Here is a 24,821-nt window from a genome sequence, read left to right on the forward strand (position 1 = left end):
GATTTTATATCACCCATTAGCAAATTATTTGCATTACTTAATAGCTCTTAGTAACAGGCTTTGGCGTTTGCATTTCTTAAGCAGCTTAATAATGTTCTAGATAAGTTAAAGTCTTGTGAATACATCGTACTATTAGATGTGCTTACTTGTTGATCAAAGTCACTTACATTATTTTTCAGCAAACTATTCATCTCTTCCAGACTGTTCAACAGTTGAGCTAAATGGTTCTTTATATGAATCGATACGGCCATCTAAACGAAAATATAAACTAATTTATTTTAATTGTGTCATTTGAATATACTCTTTATAAATAGATATACTATTATTAAACAATATTGATGACCCTACAAGTCCATTTAAATGCACATAGACAATGACATAGAAATAACATAACACATTTCATCAAACTTGTGAACATGATTTATCCTTTTGTTTGTCACTAGGTTGGTGTTCAAACTACGGATCTAATTTTAATGTTGGTGAGCAGGTTGGTGCATAAATACAAAATTATATAATTAAAAGTTTCTTACCTCATAGAATATTTGATAGAGTATCTCAATGTAAACTGTGACGTTGAAAATGATGTAATTAAAGTTATGTTTTTAGTTTTAGAATATCTGATCAAATGTCTCAATGTAAACTGTAATAGGCAAAATGATATAATTAAAAATAAGTTTTTTCTTATCTCAATGAATTTATGATAGGATATCTCAAGATAATAAATCATACTAAACTTAGACAGGCAAGGTCATATTTAAATTATTAACATAATTCCTCTGTTTTGTATGTTCTGTGAAGAAAGTGTCTACTTTTGAAATAAACGACTCTAGCTAGCATCCACCTTAACAATCCCTAATGTGGGGTTCACAATAAAACATCAACTGTTGGGGTTCACAATAAAACATCAACTGTTGGGGTTCACAATAAAACATCAACTGTTGGGGTTCACAATAAAACATCAACTGTTGGGGTTCACAATAAAACATCAACTGTTGGGGTTCACAATAAAACATCAACTGTTGGGGTTCACAATAAAACATCAACTGTTGGGGTTCACAATAAAACATCAACTGTTGGGGTTCACAATAAAACATCAACTATTGGGGTTCACAATAAAACATCAACTGTTGGGTTTCACAATAAAATATCAACTGTTGGGGTTCACAATAAAACATCAACTGTTGGGGTTCACAATAGATTATAGAACATCGACTTGGAGACTAAATTTTGATTTGTGCCGTCTTAAAATATGACAAGACCAACAAGATTAATGTTTTTAGCTGGAAGTCAGAAAATTGATTGTGTTCATGGCACTCTTAGAGAGAAAAATGAGACAGATAGTTGATACAGTTTAAACAAATAAAACAAAAATTAAAATTCGTTAACAACAAGCTTTTAAATATATTGTAAATAAGAAAATAATGTATTCAATAACGGTAAAAGCAATAGGCATGGAAGCTTTTTTTTCACATTGGCGGCTTTAAAAATTAAAAATATAAAATTAATTTGCTTTCTCTAATAAAAGCTGTTTTCGCTAACTAAATGATATTAAAAAAATATCATTTTTATGACTATGTCATTCTTTATTATTCCTTATTTTAATAACAATTAAGTAAAGAAATTGCTTTTTAATTTGTTTAGTTCAAACTAGACAAATTAACTTTTGGACATCCCGCTAATACTATTTAAGGCGGAGTGATAAAATATGTAAATGATTAGAACGTTTGCCAAACTTTCACACAAAAACTAATCTAGATTTTTCTCTATGCGACAGTGTGTGCTACATACTGAAGAACAACCACTGCTGTAGAAGTTATGTTTAAAAAGTTACAAAAAATATATGTGTTGCTTTTGGTCGGAATATGCCCCCACCCGTATTGCGGTATGATAGTTCGCCTCCTCTATATTGTGAGTTACCTTAATGAGTTCTAGCGAGATAAATTTGAACAGCGACAGTTCTGTCCCTTGGAACGTGACGTTAACTCTTTAGATAATACCGGGATTTCCCTTTCAGTTATTTAGGTTTCAATAGCAGCGTAGCAGTTTGTAGAACGATTTAAGATCTAGATCTAGCTGTAAAATTTACTGCAGTTATCTTTGAAGTAAGTGTAAACATATAATTTACATACCATTAAAAATAAGCATATAACACTGATAACAATAAACATAAAAAGTATGTAGAAAAGTGTATGTTTTATTTATTAAATTAATAAATATATATATATTTATGTAGCGTAATATTTTTTAAAAATAATTTTAAAATGTACGTTAATTTCTATTTCGTTTAAGATAGTATAAAAGCATTAAAATGGCGCCCACTACAGATATTTAGATAATAAAATAATGTGTTTAATTTTTGTGTGTTACCTAAATTAAATGTCTTAGTTGAAGACAAGACAGCTGCTCTAGTACGTGTCTTGTGTTGTCGCCATCTTTATAACCTGGTAGAAGATATATTTATAATAGCGGATTTTCCCGTTAAGAACTTTCAGTTTCGCCGTTTTACTTTTAATGAGGTACCATATAAATACAAAAGCATTATTTTTATAGTTTAACAGCTGTAATAGATAATTATTTAATGAAAAAAATAAAAAGCGTTTCGTAGAGAAGGTAACAGCTGTAATGACTGCGTTAAAAATATAATTCATGTAAGAAAGTTTTGTAGAACTATCGATGTGCTTGTTGTCATTTTATTTATCGCATGGTTTGTATTTTCAATTCAGTTTAAGTCAATTAGACAACATTTGACAAGTTTCGATACGTAGTTAAAGTGTTATGTATTTTATCTTTTCAAACACAGGCAGTAACCAAACTGAGGTAGTTGTTTACATTGTTAACACGTCTAAAATATCCTCACTTCAAGTATCTACTTGGACACCAATCCTATCTGCTTATAAATATTGGCGAAAAAAATTCTGGGCAACGCCCTTCCCTCAAATAAAGTATCCATAAAGAAAAATGATCCGATAAAATCTTAAAAATAACCAAACAAATTAATTTACATTTTTACTATGTAGATGTGTATTTAAATCATTATATCTATATATAATTCTCTTCATGGGGACAATAGACAACACCACAAAGCTTAGCCACCACCTTCATCTCCACCTTTCTGGTAAGCTCTAGTACACTCCGAATGTTTACAATCGTAGAGCCGGGTTAGTGATGGCTATTAGGGGCAGATAATTTAGCATTAAACGATTTAAAACTAAGGGGCTGCTTTCTCTGGGCGGGGTGGGTTTAGGTGGGAGGCAGGGGGTGGTGTACTGTCGATAGCGGCGTATGCTACGTCGCTGGTCAGCTCGTTTAGTTATAAACTGCAAAGAAAATCATTTCTACCTAAATCGTGCAACTCTGGAGTCACACCTTGATATTTTTTTGCTGTGTTGCAGCCGTCATACGGTAGGTGGAGGGGGGAGAAGGGTGTACATAAATATTTGCACAGGTGCTAGCAAACGTGTCTGCAGATCTACATATATTTGCACTTGTCTCTCTGCATTAACGACCGTTACACGATTATACATCATGCTACTCTTATTTTACCTGTGTAATTATGTTCAATGAAACATGAATTATTACAAGTCCGTCCAAAACAAAAGAGACTAAGGATTGGCATTAAACCAAAAGTCTCTTTCCTCTGTTATCTATCACATTGACTTATGAGACTAGCAAAACAATGTAATAAGTGAAGATTCTATTTTTAAACCAGATGCCTACACGAATTCAGGTCAAGGTTGTTACTAAACAGATAAAATATTTGGAAGAAAAGATACAAGTTCTGGAACCCACCATTGAACTTATGAAAAATGTAAGATAAAAACATTTTAAATCAACTGGTAATTTTATAACGCTCTTCTGTTATAACACTATTTTTTTTTAAATTTCTCTGAACACGTTTTCCAGAAGTAAAATAAAACTAATATATATATATATATATATATATATATATATATATATATATATATATATATATATATATATATATATCTAAAGAGAAATTAAAACTTATTATACTTATTAATATTTGAAAACCAACAAAGTAACATTTAGACCACGGGTTCCCAACCTGGGGGTCGCGAAGGTCTTTCTGGGGGGTCGCCAACTGGTATACTAAACCTTAGTAATTTGAAACAAAACGTACATATTTAGAAGAATGTTTTAAATTCACTGGAAATGTAATAGAGAAGAAACAAAGCGCACTGTACAAAGTTGTAAATTTGAGAAACTCTGCAGTGTGGTAGATGAATCTGATTGTGAGATAATTAAAATTTTGAAAGAAGCGATTTTTCTGGGCATCTTGAACCTCTTGAAAACGAACTGCATCGCTATTTCTTTGAGCTGAAAAAAGAAGAATCTGCATTTACGCATTACCCATTCTCTTCTTCTCTTGATGTTGCCAGCATTCCCGATGAACTACAAGATGAATTCTGTGATTTGCAGAATGATTCCGAGTAAGATGAAAAATTGCAGACACAATTTTGGTGTAGTATTCACCATTCATACCCAAACTTTTAATTGATTGACTTTTGGAGAATATATTTTCAACACTATTCTTCAATTAAAAACAAAAATTAAGATTATTATAATGACATAGGTTGGCGTTAACAATTTTTTTTTAAAAAATAAAAACTTAACCACGTAGGTTTAGTGAATAGTATGCAATTTTACTCATGCTATTGAAATAGTTATCAAGAGTAGTTAATATTGAAAGTCTACTCGAAAATCTTACTTTAGTGCTAATTAATTTCCATACTAATTTCGGCTTTTTAATTCTACGGGGGTCGCGGGTCACTTACTTTTTATAAAAAGGGGTCGCCACTCGGAAAAGGTTGGGAACCACTGATTTAGACGGTAGAAAGTGTTTAACGTTTGACGTTTTCTCATAAAACAGCCATACACAACCTGGCCAGTTGAAATAATGTTTATGTTTGTGATCACCAGGTTGTTACAAAAAGTAAGGCGTGGCTAGAAGAAAAAACTGACCAATCATCTGTCAGCTACATCGAGCTATCACAAGAACTGGACACAGCAGCCACGGCCTTGTTGGATGTGACGTCACATATTTCTGGTCAGTTTTTTAATTCACTTTATAATTTAAAATATCTAAGCCTGCTGTCATGTAGCCTAAAAGTTTTGTTTGAGAAAAATGCAAAGAATCTTACAATTTACCTTATAGAAATGAGACATACTATTGTTAAGGGATTTATTTTCACTCTGGATCCACTGTTACACTAAGTTTTATTTTCTTAGAGATTGACATATAGGAACAAACTAACACATAATTAACATTTATAATTTTTTATTTACTCATAAAGAGAGTTAGATAGCAATAACTTAATAGAATGTTATATGATTTTTCTTTAAACGCTTTGCTTACAAATCAATGTTACACTTTCAATTTATAAATGGGATATTCACTTCTTAGTTCAATTGAAAATAAATTATTTTGTAAATCAATTTAAAATAAATTAGTATGTAAATATGTAGACCTGGAAAATTTAACAGAAGGAAGAGATTAGATGTTTAAGCGAATTATAATTTAAATAAAATTTGGTTTCCTAAATTTGAAAAAAAAATATTGTAAAAATTAAAACACTTTGCAGCTTACTAGAAATATTGTATGTACAATTAAACATTATCCCTTAAACTGTAACTAAAATAAAATTCTAAACTCCAATCCACCAGACGAGGACAACAAGGACGTCAACAAACCAACGCCATCTTTACCACCGAATAACACACAGACAACAGCAACATTTCTGACAGTAGAATCAACAAGACAACTCAAGACACAAGACAAACATACAGCGGGTATGTCTTAGTTTTGTTTGGTATAACAAGTTAAACAGCAGCATACTATATTGTACGAAATGTTAAAACTTGAACATTTTGTTTTATTTTAATTTTTTAAATATTTTATATTAACGTTTCTACGTTTAACGCTGTTTTGAGAACCTATTTATCAAGGTTCCAGACATTTTAAATTACAAACTTATATTTGCGACTTTTCTCAGTTGAAGAACATCCTGACCTCGAGCGTAGACTCGCCTATATTGAAACAACACTATCTTCACTACAAGACACACAACACAAGTCTACAGATGACATATCAGAAATAAAACAATGGAGAGACAACTTTGTAACAGAACAGAGTGACATGGGGGTAAACATTGAACAACTGACTAAAAAACAAAAGCAGAATTTTAAAAGCCTCAGAAAACAAATGAGTGAACAAGATAACAAAATAAAGGAGCTGAACAAAGAAATTGAAAGTTTAAAGAAAAAGAATCCAAGTCAAACCAAACACTAGAGAGAATGTCTCTAGATATAAAAGAATATAAAAACAATGTACACAAAATAAATAAAGATATGCAAGATTACACAGACAAAATAGATAGTATAACACAAGAAATTAAAAGACATTCGGATTTGATGGCTGCCCTACAAGAGGAGTGTGATAAAATCTTGTGTAATACATCAACTCAATTAGAAAAGGTAAACTTGCTAATTATGTGTATTCACAAGTTTACAGATACTCAACAGAAAGCTTATTATAACAAGGTTAAACAAAAAACAACAGTAACCTTATCACCAGTTATACTTTAATATAATTATTAATGTTAAGACACATGTTTATGTTAGATATAATATGCATTAAAAATAATTCGAATTATAATTCTATTATTTAATCTTCTGATATTTTGCAAAATGTATTGTACAAGCTCCTACAAAAAAGATTGATGCCCATTGACAAACTGATTCAAATCTTTAACAAGAACTTGGAAACTAGGGAAGAAAGAATAACGAAGGTATTTGTGTAGTAATTTAAAAAAAAAAATTTAATTGCGACATTGATAAATCCAGCATACATTATTAACACTCTGTCGATAGAGCTATTAATACACGTTTTCTTAAATTAAATGATACATCTATAACTTTAAAAATATCACACCCTCTAAATTATTTTATATTCTTACAAGTTACCATTTAACATCAGTGAAGCTGTTGTATGTTGTACGTAACTGTGTGATTTTTTAAACTAATTTTCTTAAATCTCTTTTTAGCTTGAAACTATTGAAGATACTATTGCACTGTTGAACAAAGATTTCAATCTATTAGGTAGGTTTTATCTGAATTTTTTTTTCAAACCAAATCGCACACAGACCATAACGTGATGTTCGTTAGCCAGACAGACCGTAATGTGATGTTCGTTAGCCAAAAAGACCATAATGTGATGTTCGTTAGCCAGACAGACCATAACGTGATGTTCGCTAGCCAGACAGACCATAACGTGATGTTCGTTAGCCAGACAGACCATAATGTGATGTTCGTTAGCCAGACAGCTCATAACGTGATGTTCGTTAGCCAGACAGACCATAAAGTGATGTTCGTTAGACAGACAGACCATAACGTGATGTTCGTTAGCCAGACGGACCATAACGTGATGTTCGTTAGCCAGACAGACCATAACGTGATGTTCGTTAGCCAGACAGACCATAACGTGGTGTTTGTTAGCTAGACAGACCATAACGTGATGTTCGCTAGCCAGACAGACCATAACGTGATGTTCGTTAGCCAGACAGACCATAACGTGGTGTTTGTTAGCCAGACAGACCATAACGTGATAAAGAATGGAACATTTCACTCACCCATAGTGCCATTCTCTAGGCCCGTGCGTTTCCGTCAGGTGTTTGTTTCCTCACCTGGTACATTACACCACCTGGTACATTACACCACGTGGTACATTACACCACCTGGTACATTACACCACCTGGTACATTACACCACCTGGTACATTACACCACCTGGTACATTACACCACCTGGTACATTACACCACCTGGTACATTACACCACCTGGTACATTACACCACCTGGTACATTACACCACCTGGTACATTACACCACCTGGTACATTACACCACCTGGTACATTACACCACCTGGTACACTACACCACCTGGTACATTACACCACCTGGTACACTACACCACCTGGTACATTACACCACCTGGTACATTATACCACCTGGTACATTACACCACCTGGTACATTACACCACCTGGTACATTACACCACCTGGTACATTACACCACCTGGTACATTACACCACCTGGTACATTACACCACCTGGTACATTACACCACCTGGTACATTACACCACCTGGTACATTACACCACCTGGTACATTACACCACCTGGTATGTCCGGGGTCGACCTATAGCGGTCTACCCTAGTACAGTAAAACATTTACAGAGCTGCAGTATAAATTTAACTAATTTATTTATTTAATAGTTGCAATTATCGTCACAACATCCCTTCATTTTTTTTATATTAAAACCGCGTCGCATTAAATCCATGAATTAAATCAAAAACAAAATTATAACTATTAAACAACAAAAAAAAAATTACATTTTTACATCTCAGTATTTAATTAATTTAAATTGTCGAGAAATAAACAATAGTAAAGTTTGATAATGCGTATCTTGTCATTGGTTTTATCTAAGTCTGTTCTATACAACAGAATAACTATAGTTCAGGTGTTTTTTTTTTGTATTCATAAATCAGCCCTCTATAATTAAGCTACAACGTGAACACATACGGAACATAATTAACTTGTTTTACTTTTAGCAACATTTTACGTGACCTGCTATACTTGTTTAAAATTAATACTTTCAAAACAGTTAGATGATAAACTGAGAACACTAAAACTTAGGGCGGTACTAAACTAACAGTTAAAATTAATAGTCTTAGAGAAAAATATGTAAACAATGTTAAAGGTAAATATAAATGTAGCCAACATTGTATGAATTAATTAGTCAGAGCATGTTTGAAATTAAACATGTGAATCATACATGTTTTCTAATCAACAAAGTCACGTGTAAGTAACAGATATGCTTGTTATGTACAGCTTGCTAGACCCACACCTGTCAGTTATAGATCAATTATTTCAACATTTGGTGAAGTACGTGAATATAACGGTCAACACTTTAATCAAAGAACAGGAAAATTTGTATCACCACATGATGGTTTATATCTTGTCTGTGTCACTCTACATAAATGGGGAGATAAACATATTGGAGTTTCTGTGGTGGCTGGAGGCATGTGCTGTACGACTATAGAAGTGAAATGTGCCAACACTAACGCTGCTGGGTCAGTGGTTGTTGAATTGAAGAAAGGTCAAGAACTTTACCTTGAAGTGTATCACGCAGAGCAAGGCGCAGCTTTATCCCTCTATATTAGTTTTACTATCGTTAGTTTATAGAAGTACAACACAAAACATGGTGGATGGTAAATTCTCAAAACAATAAAATATGTAACCAACATAGTAAACACACGCCAACAACTTATTATGAATGTAGACTACATGTTTACATAAACTATAAATGTTTATATGTTATTTGTTTAGTCATCTTTACACAGTCCCATCTAATTCAATGCCATCATCATCTTCTCTGTATGTGAGCTCTAGGTGTATGATTAAAATCTTTTGTTCAAATTGCATTCCTACATTTTACGTTATAAATGAACGTTTTGTTCTTGTTGAATATTGTCACAGCCTTTTCTCCTACCTTTTTCATGGCACACACTAAAAACAAAAATCAACCCTTGTTCCTGTAATTTCCATAATTTTATTGGTTCATATGGACAACACCTTCACTGCCCTCTATCTACCTCTCCCCTTCCTTTCCTTAGCGCATGCGCACACCCACCTTACATTTTAGATCCATATCGCCTTTTTAAGATACACACTCGAAACATACATTCCTCTACATTCAACGGTTACAAATATGTAATTAAAATCTAGAACTTTGACACAATAAAATTAACTATTTATAAAACGAAGGCTTGAATACGTTTACTAGAGAAAATAAATATTTATCGTAAGTATTAAAAAAGCCAATCCAAATTATGCATTTGTCAAGAAAACACACATTCGTTCAATGAAAAAAAAAAGACTACAATGTTTCTACATTACAAACCAATATATTTTATTAAGTGTCGTTGTATCAGAAAATTAACACACAACCCATATAACTATATATATATATATATATATATATATATATATATATATATATATATATATATATATATCTATATCTATATATATATATATATATATATATATATATATATATATATGTATATATATATATATATATATATATTTTTAAATTGTGTTATATGTATAGTTTTGTTAGCTTGTATTCCAACGCCCATCTGCTGACATTATATTCAACGTGTAAAAGGGCAGGGTTAGCTCGACAGATTTATCTTGAATATTTTTATGTCAATACACATATAACAGGTTATGTACATGTAGTCCGTGATGCAATGAGATGGAATACACCATCAAGTGGCAGTATAAATAGCGATGTTTTTAAACAGACAATGACACAAACATAGCCGACATTTATTTTTTTTAATTTCCGACAAAATTAACATAGAAGAAACATACTTTTGTTGAAAAGGGAACTGCATTTAATATTTAGCTACTTAATAAAATTTTCACTTTTAGCCTCAAGTAAAGTGTTATGACGTGTGTTTGATCAGGTGTGTAAATGTGAACGAATATTGGTGCGAAAGATATAATTGATGCATGAATATGTACCCAGTACACAAGATGGTGACGTTTCAGTGTAGGATCGAGAAGTTTAGTTAGTCTTAATCTTGTTGTGTTGGGATGAGGTCGTAGTTTAGTCAAGTCTCATTATCGTTCGTTCAAGTCGTCCTATGTATTTTTATAGTGTAAAAACTATTGAGTTAACTGCTGTCATCCTGTCGAATCATATATCTACGTTAATGTCGACCTGTTCTATGTTGAAACTCTAGGAAGAACTTCTGAATAGTTAGAGAGGAACATAATGGTATTGAGAACCCTCTCACTGCATAACTGCCGGTAACATAGACCCCAGTTATAACATAAAGTTATAGCATCGAGTGTGAGAGCACAAATTAAAGTAACTCACCCGGTGCGGCACTTAATGGTGTCACCCCGCCCCCCACAGAGGCGTAGCGACCCTTCCCGGTGACTAACTTTCAAGTTTTCGATTTGCAACCCCCCCCCCCCCCCCCTCAAGTTTTTTATTTGCACCCCCCCCCCTCAAACTTTCGATTTGCACCCCCCTCGAGTTTTTCTTTATATATTTTGCTATTTTTTGCCTTGGTGTCACCTCCCTAAATGGTGTCACCCGGTGCGGTCCGCACCCCCCGCACCCCCCCCCCTCGCTACGCCCCTGACTCACACCAAGGCTGAAGTCGACCGTTACCCTTTCAGTCTTTAACATTTAAACGGTGTGGTCGTGTGGTATGTCATGTGATAACCGGAAAGTGTCGGGTTCGAATTTCGGGATAGAGTAGACTACGTCATCTCTAATCAAGACAGATCGGGTGGGTACTTTAAACACTTCACAAGGTCAAAATTAACATACTCTCATACATGTTCATTTTATATAAAATCATCTGAAAAATTATACAGGAATGGATGTAGGGACCTGATTGTTGAACTTTTACATAGGCGTCTACTGAGATTTTAATAGGGCTAGGTTTATATTTCACTCATCTTATTTTTTCTTAGTATTAGTACGTCTTAAAATAACATTTTGCAACGTATGTATGCGTTTATCACTACACATATTAATATATTACTTTCGTACTAACCCATATCCTAAAGCGTTCTATAGCATGTAAAATAACTACTGAAACTAATTAAAAACGATTCTTTTTAAAAAAAAACAACATTGTTCAATTGCATTAATTGGACAATTTTTACTTTCTCTTATACTTATATAAACAATCAAGTTGTTTGATTACAGTTTTGACCATTATATTCATGTATATCTTTACATATTGACATGATTAAACCATGACAGAAAGGGGTGCTGCAAGCTATATGCGACATGAACGTACTGAATTGACAAGTCATAATATTTTACTATGTATATGTTCATTTCACGATGGCATGTGAAGCATAGCAACTTTATATTATCTTAACATTAATTTATGTTATAATACTAAAACACAAACTCTTTGTATGTTTAATTGTATGTATTTAAAATGCAACCGAAAAAAAAACCCAAACCATTTGTTTTCCAAAAATGAAGTGTAGATTATAATTCAGTGTGTTAAAATATTTCTCTAAAATATGTCTGCCAGAAAAAGTGAAACCTACCTATTGAAACGATATGCACATGCATACAACATAGGAACATTGGATAATTTTAAAAATAGAAAATGATGTGGTGTGAAATAAATAATAAACTACTTATTTCATAACCATGATTAAATTTACAATCTAATAATAGTAAAGCCACTTCCGACTTGTAGCTTGGCTCCATCGTCAGCTTTGTCTACTTTAAAGTAAAGTTCTTGGCCTTTCTTCATGTAAATAACAGTTGATCCAGCGGCAGATGTGTTGGCAGAGTTAACAACAAAGCTCTTATACAATTTAGCATCACTGTACACATCAATTTCAATCAGTTTATCCTCACATTCCTGCAGCGTCACAATCACAAGATAAAAACCATCATCTGGTGCTACAAGTTTTCCTGTGGTTCTATTAAAATGGCTGCCGTTAGGTTCCCACGCGCCATGGAATGTTGAAAGAATTGATCCAGTAGTTACGGGTGTGTAGTTGTTCAGGTGAATTTGACAGATGTAAGGCTTAAATACACGGGTCTCTGTTCGGGAAGTATAAGATAGCGTTTATAAATAAAGATTAGCTTAAATGTGTATGTGTGTCTGTATAGCTGTTTACAATTGTGTGTATGTTTATTATTTAACTTACCAATTGTCTTGAAAACTTTCAACAGCTTTAAAACATCACTTTCACGAGTTGAAACCTAAAATGTGTGTACAATTTACAGGTTATTGCATCAAAAATTATTTTCGTACAAAAAGTCACTCATGTGAAACATGAATGTCTTATATTCTTAAAATAGTTAACATTTTATTTTTTATTTAAATATCACGCAAAAAAAATTCAATTAATTTGTCCAAATACTAGTTTACATTATTTTAACAAGGTTAACAAACAAGGTTAAAATAATCATCAGTTTTAAATATAGAAATGAATGTATCAATTGTAACTGACGACAGGATACCTTCGTAGTTAAAGTCCCCATCAATTTTGTAGTGTTGGCCAGAATTTTCTTCCTATCATCTTGTAGAATTAAAATCAGAGCAGAGTGGCTTTTGATGTCTTGTCCTGTTTTAACATCCGTTATCAATCACATTAAATAAAATGATACTTTCATGTTTATTGCTGCTAAACTATGTGTCCTAATTTTTTTGTGTTTAATTGTATAAAGTCAGTTTCAGCTATCTTTAGTTAAAACATGAAGGGGTGGGGGAGTGGTGGCATATATGCTGAAGAATAAAAAGGTGAGTATAATTCAATGGCCTGACGATTATTTACTTTTTTTTGTTGTTTTTCTTATATTAGCAGCAACACTTAAAAGATTTCATAATATGTTGAAAAATGTGTTTTAATGTGTGTTTGTTTTGTCTGTATTTGACTTGCGAGCAACAATGACTGTTTTTGTGTTCAGCTTTTTCTATTTGTGTAAGAGTGTGTTTGAGTGTGTGTTTCCGTGTGTGTTTCTGTCTGTATGTTTATGTGCTCCATGAAAATATGTTCCTGTTTGAAGTATTTTTCTCGTGTTCTATTTTGACAATAGCCCTCATTAAACCCTTATATTATGAGTCCATTTGTTAGTCAATTTGTCCTATACAACTTTTTCGTTAAATGAGCAATTTACCTAGTACGGATTGCAATAATCATTATTAATATATTCCTTAATTATCCATTTATTTAAAAATATTCAGCATTAATAAACTGGCTGGTTGTTGTCCTCTAAAATAACTTTGATCACTACAAAATATAACACGCGAAAACACGAGTAAACTGGCCGTGATCAACGTAATAGGTATTTTTAAAATTGTTAATTACTGCTAAAATGGAATGTGAATTTCTAGTATCTATTTAAAACGATCATGGTCAGAAAAAATTAGATTAACATGCCTATACGTAAAGTATATTAAATGCATGATATTAATACTTAATGTACAGGAAGTAATGATAAAATACTTACTAATTGAATCTACACCACTTGACAATTTCAAAACATCATTTTCCAACGTTGCAAGCTAGAAACAAAAGATGGCATCAGGTCATTATAAAAATTCTATCATTATTTTTTAAAATTGACTTTCTAGGAGTTTACAAACAAAAACAACATTTAAACTTAAGAAATGTAATTATTTTATTTTTTAATGTGGTAATTGGGTATACCAAAGAATGAAAATAACTTTGTTAATATATTTAAATCGGTCTCAAACAATACTTGTGTCAGGAAAGCATGTTGGTATATAAACGGGTTTTGTAGACTCTCTAAACGACCAATCCCATTATGTTCTAATTATGTTACCTTTTGTTGGTTCATCTGTCTATTCGCCAAGTTGTGATTAAACATTTGAATTAAATTTTCGACGGGCATCAATCTTTGTTGTAAGATCTTGAAAGTGACGCTATGCTAGAAGTAGAAAAATATAATCATGTTGTCTTAACATTTTCGGCAAATGTAATGGAGACAAATTGCATGTGAGCAGGTTTGTAGTTATTAAAGTGTGTAGCTATGAACTAATACAACACAAACTAAGAAATCCATTTTAAGAGAGTAAAACAAGTGTTCAAAAAAATAAAGTAGGTACAAACCATTGAAATTAACTTTTTTACTTTGGTTTCCATATTTTTGTTTTTATTTTCTTCTTCCCTCAAGTAGGAAATAACATCAGAATGACTTTTTACTTGTTTTTGTAATTTCTCTGTTTTAGTTGTTTGAATTTCTAATTCTTCATTTATTTTGTTTAATATAATGTCAAACTTGTTCATCTCTGTATGCGTGCTTTCTACAGCTTGTCTTGCGTTTGATTCATTTTCTTTGAGTGTCTCAATTTCTGTATTCAACTCATTTATTTTGGTTTTGGCTTCTTGTATTTTCTCTCTAATCTTTTCATTATTATCTGTTTGTTTTTGAGACAATTCATTAAGTTTTTTCGCCATTTTATTATTTTCTAAAAGAAGTGTGTCTCTTAAATGTTTTATTTCACTCAAGTGTTTCATTTCTTCATTCATCTCATCAGTTATATGTTTCTGTTCGTTAATTTGCTTTCCGAATTGCTTAGAATTATGTTTTTGTTTTAAAGCTAATTGTTCTATTTGTTCCTTTATATTGCTTTCTTCTGTTGTATAAGTGTCCTTCCATTTCTTAATTTTGGTCAGGTCATCTTCAGTTTTTTTATTCCTACTTTGCATAGAAGTTAGCGTTATTTCAAGATGTTCTACTCTCTGCTCTAGTTTGTTACTTAAATCAGCTGCAACTTGTAAAATGTGTTTATGTTAGCATATTCTTGGAGAAGGCTATAGAATCAAAATATTTCAAACTAAAGAAAAAAGTAATTACATTACAGCAACGGTGTATTGATATATATATATATATATATATATATATATATATATATATATATATATATATATATATATATATATATATATATATAATACAAATATTTTATTTAGCACAATTACTTTTTACAATCATTCCATTTATTTTTATTTTCGCTTTAATAAATTAAGATTCTACCTGACATAGAAAGATCCGAATAATTGACATCGTGTACAGAGTCAACACTTTTATTCTCTTGTGTTAAGTAAATTTAAAGTTTTACCTGACATAGGAAGATCCGAATAATTGACATCGTGTACAGAGTCAACACTTTTATTCTCTTGTGTTAAGTAAATTTAAAGTTCTACCCGACATAGAAAGATCCGAATAGTTGACATCGTGTACAGAGTCAACACTTTTATTCTCTTGTGTTAAGTGAATTTAAAGTTCTACCTGACATAGGAAGATTCGAATAATTGACATCGTGTAAGGAAGTCAACACTTTTATTCTCTTGTGTTAAGTAAATTTAAAGTTGTACCTGACATAGGAAGATCCGAATAATTGACATCGTGTACAGAGTCAACACTTTTATTCTCTTGTGTTAAGTAAATTTAAAGTTTTACCTGACATAGAAAGATCCGAATAATTTACATCGTGTACAGAGTCAACACTTTTATTCTCTTGTGTTGTCTTATCTCCAGCAGCCATTGCTTGATACTTGGTGCAGGAAACTTTTAGACATGTGGAACAAATATGGTTTAAGGGCTAGATTTTTAATAGTAAGAATGTAAAAATATTTGCAGTGCATTATAAATGTTTTCAAAAGCACACAATCTAAAATATAAAAATTAACGGCTTTTAAACGATACGTTTTCTTTCCTATAAGAATATTTTTAATTTTAGAAAACATACAAAAGATTTTTACAAATATAGATGTATATTACAATACATAGGATGAAATGATTTGAAATGAACGATGTAGTCAAAAAAGACAAAACGTATATTAATTAAAGTGTAGTGATGTATATTTTAATTAGCATATTTGTCGAATGTCTTTGGTCGTTGTAAATTAATAATCAAACAAATTATATTTTTAAAAAAGTAAAACTCTACCACATAATAATATTATAAAATTACCAGAAATCATTTGTTTAAGTTCAAGTAGGGAATTATTTACTGTTGTTACCATAGAAACAACTTCTTTGAAATCTATTTTTGCATCTGAGGGATTGTCAAACCATTCCAGTATTGCTTGTTTTACCTAGACATGATATAACATAGACGAGGATTGAAATATTTTAAGATTATTGTGCTATTTAATTTAGAAAAAAAAAGAAATCTAAAATATTAATATTCATCATTGTTGTATTGGGTGTTTAATAAGGTAATTCCACTACCATGTATAAATCTATTTACAGAAGGAATGTGGATAGAAAATGAAATTTTATATCACCATTTAGCAAAAATTTGTGCATTTATAAATAGCCCTATAGTAGCATTAACGTTTGTATTTCTTAAGCAGCTTAATAATGTTCTAGATAATTTAAAGTATTGTGAATATGAGATGTGCTTACCTGCTGGTCAAAGTCACTTAAATTATTTTTCAACAAACTTTTCATCTCTTCCAGATTGTTCAACAGTTGAGCTAATTGCTCCTTCATAGGAATCGATACGGCCATCTGTATGAAAATATAAACTGATTTATTTTTATTATTTCCTTTGAATATATTCTTTATAAATAGATCTACTATTATTAAACAATATTGATTACCATACTATTACATTAAAATGTACATAGACAATGTGTAGTCTATAGTGTAGGCAAAAAAATAAAATAATATAACATATTTCATCAAACTTGTGAACATGATTTATTTGTTTGTGTGTCACTAGGTTGGTGTACAAAGTAAGGATCTAATTTTAATTTTGGTGAGCAGGGTAGTGCATAAATACACAATTATATAATTAAAAGTTTCTTACCTCATTGAATTTTCAATAGAGTATCTCAATGTAAACTGCAACGTAGAAAATGATGTTTTTAGTTTTAGAATATCTGATCAAATTTCCCAATGCAAACTGTAACATGCAAAATGATATAATTAAACGTAGGTTTTCTTAACTCAGTGAATTTATGATAAAATATCTCAATGTAATAAATCATACAAAAACTTAAGCAAGCAAGTTCATATTTAAATTATTAACATAATTCCTCTATTTTTTATGCTTTATATTTCAAGGTGAAGAAAGAGTTTACTTCTGAAATAAACGATTATAGCTTGCTTCTACCAGAACAATCCCTAATGTCTTATATGCTTTCAGACTGTTCACAATAAAACATTAACTGTTGGGGTTCACAAAAAAACATTAACAGTTTGGTTTCGCAATAAAACATCAACTGTTTTCGTTCACAATGAAACATCAGCTGTTCTCGTTCACAATAAAAAAAATACCGCTGCAAAACTGCAAATTACAAGTTAGCTTCCCACTAAATATTAGCCTAAATATGTTTGATTCTGTGCATCACGTTGTTTGACTGCTACAATGTTAACGTACAGGCTGCGCATGTCTAAATGACGTAGATTTTTACTATCGCCAAAGCCGATTGCAAATTCACAACGTTTTTTTATGTAAGTATTTTTCATTGGTGTTTCAAAGTTCATCAAAATCGGATAAACTTGTATTGCAATTTAAACAAAAATATTTCTTACTACTTAAGATTACTATTACATATTGTTTGTGTTGTTTTTAAAAAAAATCAATTAATAACTTATTTATAAATCAACAAAAATATTTGTTGCAGTACTGCAACTTCATTCATGTGGACATACTTTTACACAATTTGTTTTCTTTATACATCAGCATTGGTGATTATATAGAACCTTGTTTTTCTTCTTGTTTGAGCAAAATTATTAAGCAATCAAAGGAAGATTCTCATTGAGCATGAACTACAATACATAGCGGACCACCTTCGTGAAATAGGTGACATGAGTGAAGGTTAAGAATTATATGACGTACACGCTATTGCTGATCCATACTATCTAATTGGATCTCCTGGACCAGTGTGGACCCTGGATCTCCTGTACCAAAGTAGACACCCAGTCTTATGGTCTAGATCACGTGACAGGTGCAAATACCCAGCATATACAGCATATGCTCAAACAGTTTGCGACAATTGCAACGAAAATCTTTATTGTAACAAGATCAACAACTGTCTAAAAAAATTATCATACTACATAATGTTGCAGACATGCAACAATTAGTTTTTAAATTTAAAGTACATGTTTAAACTAAAAAAGAATTTCTTCAGTATATTCTGCATATACCCATCATAAGAATATAATTATATGTTTTTTAAGGATTTTTAAGGATCATGCATTTAATGGTTAAATACGATTACAAATTTTCTACAAACATATTACTTTTTGGGAATAGATTATCAAAATTAAATTAACGCTTAAGTTATTATAATATATAAGATGAAATGTAATGTTTAAAAATACTATATGGATTTTATTATCCACAAAATGCTAAAACTTAATTGATTTAACAACAGACTTTCCAAACGAAAATTAATACTTTGTTGCATATTACAGTCTACAATAATATAAAATCTTAGAATTTTTATATTTTGCTGTTAAAGAATTATCTGTAAATTATCCGTAAATTATATATATTTTTTAACAAAAACTGTAATTATAATGTAATTGACACTGTATTAGCAAATGCAAAAGAATCATTTGATTTTTTTCTTGAGTTGACATAATTATCATGAATTCGTTAGATCATACCACGTTTGCGTCTACCAATATTAAATAATATGTACTTATAATAAACAAATACACCATACAAAAACAGGCTCTAGAAACCAGTAGCGTCTAATTAAGGGTGTAAGACATTTCAGCTCATTTGGTGCTTCAATCTATTTATTCAGATTTGTTTCAAATACACTACGACATGTACCTGCTATGGTAAAGCTTTAACTAGAAGGTTGGATAATGTACATCAAGAAATGACAGAACGGCAATATATAATATAAAGTGTAGTAGTAATAAAACAGGTAGTTAGTGCTAGTATTCTCACGATTTAATCATAATTAGAAATAGTAGACTTGGTCAACAAGCAAACGGTTGTCTAAAAATTATAAAAGCTAGAAAAAAAGACAACTAGATACCTCACATACATTACTAATCAGACGTGCGCTGTATTTATCACACATATCAGAAACATACAAAACATGTCAGACGCAAACAAAACATATCAGACACATACAAAACATATCAGACACATACATAAAATATAAAACACATAAAATACCTATCAAACATAAGTAAAACTGGTCAAACCCACCAATAATTATTACGAAACGTCATAGCTACTGCTGTTGCTGATGATTAGTTTTAAACTTGAAATATTTGTTTTAATCCTTTTTTAAAACGTTTGTCATTATAAGCAAATTTTGAATAGTTTATTAACTCAGTTTTGAAAAACAAACATCACAAATAAACTAAAAATGTTACAATTATTTCTTATATTTAATTGTAGAGTTGCAAGAAAAAGCAAATGCCGAGCAATAGAAATATTTTAAAATACCTTTCGAGATATTCTATTTTTAGAAATGGCACAGCCTTATTTAGGTACAATCGGGAAAATCAAAAATGACCGTGTGAACCTACCGTATTTAAAAAAATAAATAAGATAATAAATATACATTAAATTGAATTAGATTTGTACAAATGCCTTAACAGTTTTATGCAAGGGCCTATACAGTAACGCATGTATTGTATAAATCTTAAATAGCTAATTGAAAACATAACATTACATTCATAAAACACAACGCTATAGAGTGTTACCCCCAAATGTAACAGATCAGTAAACAGATTAAAAGCCAACAGAGTAATAAATGTTGACCATTTCTGACAATAATGTATCAGCTTCTTGAATCACTTCTGATAATAATGTAACAGCACGTCTTCAACTGCTTCTCACAACGTAACAGTAGACGCTCACTTCTGACACCATATGTAACAACATGTATTCTTTGTTGTTGTGGGTTAGCTTTCATACAGGAACACGAGCAACAGTGGCAACTTCAAATGACAACTTTATTTACACTATGTACAGATAAATCCGTGGTACATCCATATTTGAAGATCAACTGATATAGGTACAAATAATAATCACGACTCCAAGTCATGGAGACATCTTACATTCACTGCCATCGTTCCAGTCCCCAGTCCTAGCACACAACACCCGTTCACCTTTCGCTCTCTCTTTTATTCACCACTTTCTCTCCCCTTACGTCAATGAGCGATCTCACCCAAAACACGGAAAAACACATGACGATCGCTCAGACAGTCCTTCCGCTAGCCAGGTACTCTTCATTCATGCAAAACACAATATAATAAAGATACATAATAATACAGTCTGTGACACGTCCCCCCTTCGAATAAAATTTTGTGTAACAAAATTTATAAATACAATATTAGTAGGGCAGGATCATGTGCCAGACAACAAAATTTATAAATACAGTATTGGTAGGGCAGGATCATGTGCCAGACAACAAAAAATTGTGTACAACTCAAAGTAGAGTAAAATATATTCATTTTAGACTAAGCACTTGTAGTCATAAATTTATAGTGCATACAAATACAACAGTATGTAGTGACTATATCAGTGATAATTAAAATATGTCAGTGTTTTGAACAAAAACTTTAAATGTACAAGCATTATATTTAATATTTAATGCATCAATATACATTCACATAGGAGGAAAAAATATTTCAATTACCCAATAACTGTAGTATAAACAAGACAAATGAGTTTAATAAATTACCAAACGAGTCTGGTACATGACCTTATTACCAAACATAATACATAGTTGAAATTATCAAAGACTTAATTCAACTCATAATTTAAATAACTATATCCTATGTGGTAAAAAAAAACTTCCTTATCATCAAGGTATGTTATTACCACGCATGAGTAATATACTTTGTTGTCTCCCCTAGTCGACCCATTTCAGTCATATCTAGGTCACAACACAACATTCTTGCCTTTCACAGGTATCGACTGATACAATTCATCATTGAGACTTCCGTCTTATTGTTATGCGGAATAAATAGTCTCTAACTTTTACTTTATACATTATTCCCTGTTAATTAATAGTATAGAATAGGTTTAACATAATACAGTTTACATTCTTTAGATATAGTACACAATTTATGTTTACTCAAACACATTATTTGATATTTATATATTACAGTTACAGACTGTATAATATTAATAAACTGTCAATTGATAATTTAATCTTAGCATCCTCTATAGCATGAGTAATCGTTCTCGTGCAGTTGACGATGACCTGTATGCCATCTCTCCCTCAAATTGTAGCTTTTAGCTTTGCTACCATAATCATTTCCTAGATTTCGTGTAACTTGTGTTACTTCATTTGTTTTAATATTCTCCTCTGGTTTCTGAACAACGTCAGTAGTTATCTTGCTTTGTGTACGTTCGTTTGGTTCATCAACCAACTCAATATAAATATTATGGCATTGCTTTGGCCTCTCATAATATGTGTTGCGTCGGTAACTTCCATTAGTATACCTATTCACACTTTTGTTATTCTGATTTGAACTTGATACATTATTTCTTAAATTACTGTATTTCTCATATGACTTTCTGTGTACATAATTGTTTCTTCTCTGATTTGCCAACCTATGCCAACATTGATTTTGGTAATGACCTGTTTTTCCGCAGTAAAAACATCTAGATTTTGGCTTCTTATAAACATGGTGACTGTTTGCTAAATTTCTTTTTCTTTCATTCTGTGCATTAATGACATTGATGACATTCTTATTAACATGTTGACTGTATCCATAGTTTGATAGGATTCTTTTACTGTCAGTTTGTAATTTATTGACATTGTAGTTTGTAGATATTTTTTTATCTTTCTTAACTTTCTTGTGCTTCTTTATTGATTCTAGTTCACACACAAATTTCTGTGTTAATTTCTCCATTTCTTTGTTAAATTTATTCTTGAGTTCTAGTATATCTTCTTTATAGTTTGACTCCAATTTTTTAAGTAACTCTTCAATAGGTACGTTCTCTTCATTATGGCTTATTAAGTTCACTGATTCATTAATCATCATTAGTTTATCATGATTCCTGCCATTCTCCGATGGACTTATTAAATCATTACTGCCATTCACTGATGGGCTTATTAAATCATTTTGACTACCATTCTCTGATGGACTTGTTTCTTGTTGACTGCCATTCTCTGATGGACTTATGATACAACTTTCAATAATATTCTCGTGTACCTGCGTTTGAGTCAATAAAGAGTCACTCTTAAGACATTCTAATGTATCTGTCACCTTTAAATCATTATTAAGTTCAACATCTGTTTTATCCTTGGGTTTCAATTCTTCCTGGACTATGTTACTCTGTTCTTCATTCCAAAGGTTGCCAATATTTACTTCTTCAAGTTCTGCTTTAAATTCTGTCTGTTCACTTTCTAATTTTGGTTCATTTGTGTCTGTTACAGCTTTCATTTCTAATAGTTCTTGTTTATATTCTAGTTCATGTAGGCCTACTTGTTTTTCCATAGTTTCAGCCCTATTATCTGCTCTCTGTTTTCTGTTTCTTTTTTTTCTCTTTCCTTTTGGTTGTACAGTCTCCTCTGCTTTATCTACTTCTGAAATGTCTTCTTCTTTATGCATGTCTGTAATAGCTCTTGATCTATTACACACTACATCTATCACATCATCTAGTTCTCTCAATACATTTCCATGAGCTCGTCGGGGTTGGTCTGTTTCTTCGTCCCATGCTTCTAATGCTTTTTCTATGTCTCGGTCAAATCGAGTGTTTGCCCAGGCTATCTGCTTCTTCATCTTCTTAATGCCTTGCGCCCTCGCTAGTGCTAGATATTCTTCAAAACATAACATTTTGATATATTTTCTATTTATGACATAAAATATAAATTCATTAGTTAACAATAGGTAAGTGTTTATTAATTTACCAATACCATTTCTTGTATTCTGGCTTTGTTCAGTTGATTACAGACATCTGGTAATCCAAGAAAAGTTCATAGTACATATATACGTCCAAAAATAGTTCACTTTGTTGATTCCAAAAAGTTGAAAAAATTCAAAATAGTTCTAGTAGCCTGTTACAGAGTAGAAATTTGTCCAGTTTTAGATAAGACATCTTTAGGAACAGTTTACAATTAATAAACTAGATCTGCTAATCCACAGTTGAAAAACTTGAACAGCTAATCCATATAGAAAAAACTTGAACAGCTAAATCCAAATAGAAAAAAAACACACATTTGTAGGTGTAACAGTAATCTGTTACAGACGATATGTATCCGACATTGGTAAGACAATGTCGAAAATAATGTGATAATAATTATCACGTTGATTACTTGACTTGACTGTAGATAACTATTAATACTTTCAAGTACTTGCTTGATATACCAGCGTTGTTCACTGGCAAACAGTGGAAGACCACTTCAAAAACGTTGAAAACTGCTTACAATAATAATGTGACAATTCTTTGATCACTTGTGGTCACACTGTAACTTCGTTGAAGATTTCTAACTTCAATCTAATCCATCAATGTAACAACATCAGTGTAACAACTTGAGTATACGTCCACTTCAGCCAACAGAGTAATAAATGTTGACAATTTCTGACAATAATGTATCAGCTTCTTGAATCACTTCTGATAATAATGTAACAGCACGTCTTCAACTGCTTCTCACAACGTAACAGTAGACGCTCACTTCTGACACCATATGTAACAACATGAATTCTTTGTTGTTGTGGGTTAGCTTTCATACAGGAACACGAGCAACAGTGGCAACTTCAAATGACAACTTTATTTACACTATGTACAGATAAATCCGTGGTACATCCATATTTGAAGATCAACTGATATAGGTACAAATAATAATCACGACTCCAAGTCATGGAGACATCTTACATTCACTGCCATCGTTCCAGTCCCCAGTCCTAGCACACAACACCCGTTCACCTTTCGCTCTCTCTTTTATTCACCACTTTCTCTCCCCTTACGTCAATGAGCGATCTCACCCAAAACACGGAAAAACACATGACGATCGCTCAGACAGTCCTTCCGCTAGCCAGGTACTCTTCATTCATGCAAAACACAATATAATAAAGATACATAATAATACAGTCTGTGACATAATACAGTCTGTGACACTCTGTAAAAAAATATAAATCTTATAAAATATGTTAAACACACCTTGGCTAAGTAAATATTATCAAAGAAAACTTAAACAGCTATCTCAGAACGTTTAGACTGCAACTGAAACTGAAAGTGACTTACGGGAAATCCCGCTATTATCTGTTTT

The 24,821-nt window shown here is 31.6% G+C and overlaps 2 protein-coding genes and 1 long non-coding RNA gene across 9 annotated transcripts; 1 reads left to right on the forward strand and 2 right to left on the reverse strand.

Moving 5' to 3' along the window:
* Positions 1-154: 154 nt before the first annotated feature.
* LOC131947325 (uncharacterized) lies at positions 155-2,453 on the reverse strand. Its single transcript, XR_009387862.1, has 4 exons — positions 2,368-2,453; positions 1,918-2,073; positions 531-640; positions 155-251 (listed from the first exon to the last, which is right to left on the reverse strand). It is a non-coding gene; the product is annotated as an uncharacterized LOC131947325 (long non-coding RNA).
* LOC131947320 (uncharacterized) lies at positions 2,024-17,154 on the forward strand. The gene is made up of 8 exons (XM_059308517.1): positions 2,024-2,102; positions 3,710-3,808; positions 4,942-5,068; positions 5,686-5,811; positions 6,015-6,495; positions 6,723-6,809; positions 7,065-7,119; positions 17,077-17,154. Exons 2-5 carry the CDS (start codon positions 3,710-3,712, stop codon positions 6,308-6,310), a joined length of 648 nt encoding a protein of 215 aa, XP_059164500.1. The 5' UTR covers positions 2,024-2,102; the 3' UTR covers positions 6,311-6,495; positions 6,723-6,809; positions 7,065-7,119; positions 17,077-17,154.
* Positions 11,154-24,768, reverse strand: LOC131947305 (microtubule-associated tumor suppressor 1 homolog). Of its 7 annotated transcripts, none has more exons than XM_059308489.1 (11): positions 24,713-24,768; positions 17,429-17,463; positions 17,023-17,127; positions 16,586-16,709; positions 16,072-16,179; positions 14,718-15,382; positions 14,431-14,535; positions 14,095-14,149; positions 13,105-13,208; positions 12,789-12,843; positions 11,154-12,681 (listed from the first exon to the last, which is right to left on the reverse strand). In XM_059308489.1, exons 3-11 carry the CDS (start codon positions 17,125-17,127, stop codon positions 12,290-12,292), a joined length of 1,713 nt encoding a protein of 570 aa, XP_059164472.1. In that variant the 5' UTR covers positions 17,429-17,463; positions 24,713-24,768; the 3' UTR covers positions 11,154-12,289. The 7 variants fall into 7 exon arrangements, with proteins under 7 accessions (XP_059164472.1, XP_059164477.1, XP_059164474.1 ...); XM_059308494.1 differs by having other exon boundaries at positions 14,718-15,025; positions 17,429-17,524; positions 24,713-24,761; XM_059308491.1 differs by having other exon boundaries at positions 14,718-15,376; positions 17,429-17,524; positions 24,713-24,761.
* Between the last annotated feature and the right edge of the window lie 53 nt (positions 24,769-24,821).

Source organism: Physella acuta, unplaced genomic scaffold (assembly GCF_028476545.2).
Source record: "Physella acuta isolate Inbredline_101_S28 unplaced genomic scaffold, ASM2847654v3 ptg000592l, whole genome shotgun sequence".
Classification (NCBI taxonomy): domain Eukaryota; kingdom Metazoa; phylum Mollusca; class Gastropoda; family Physidae; genus Physella; species Physella acuta.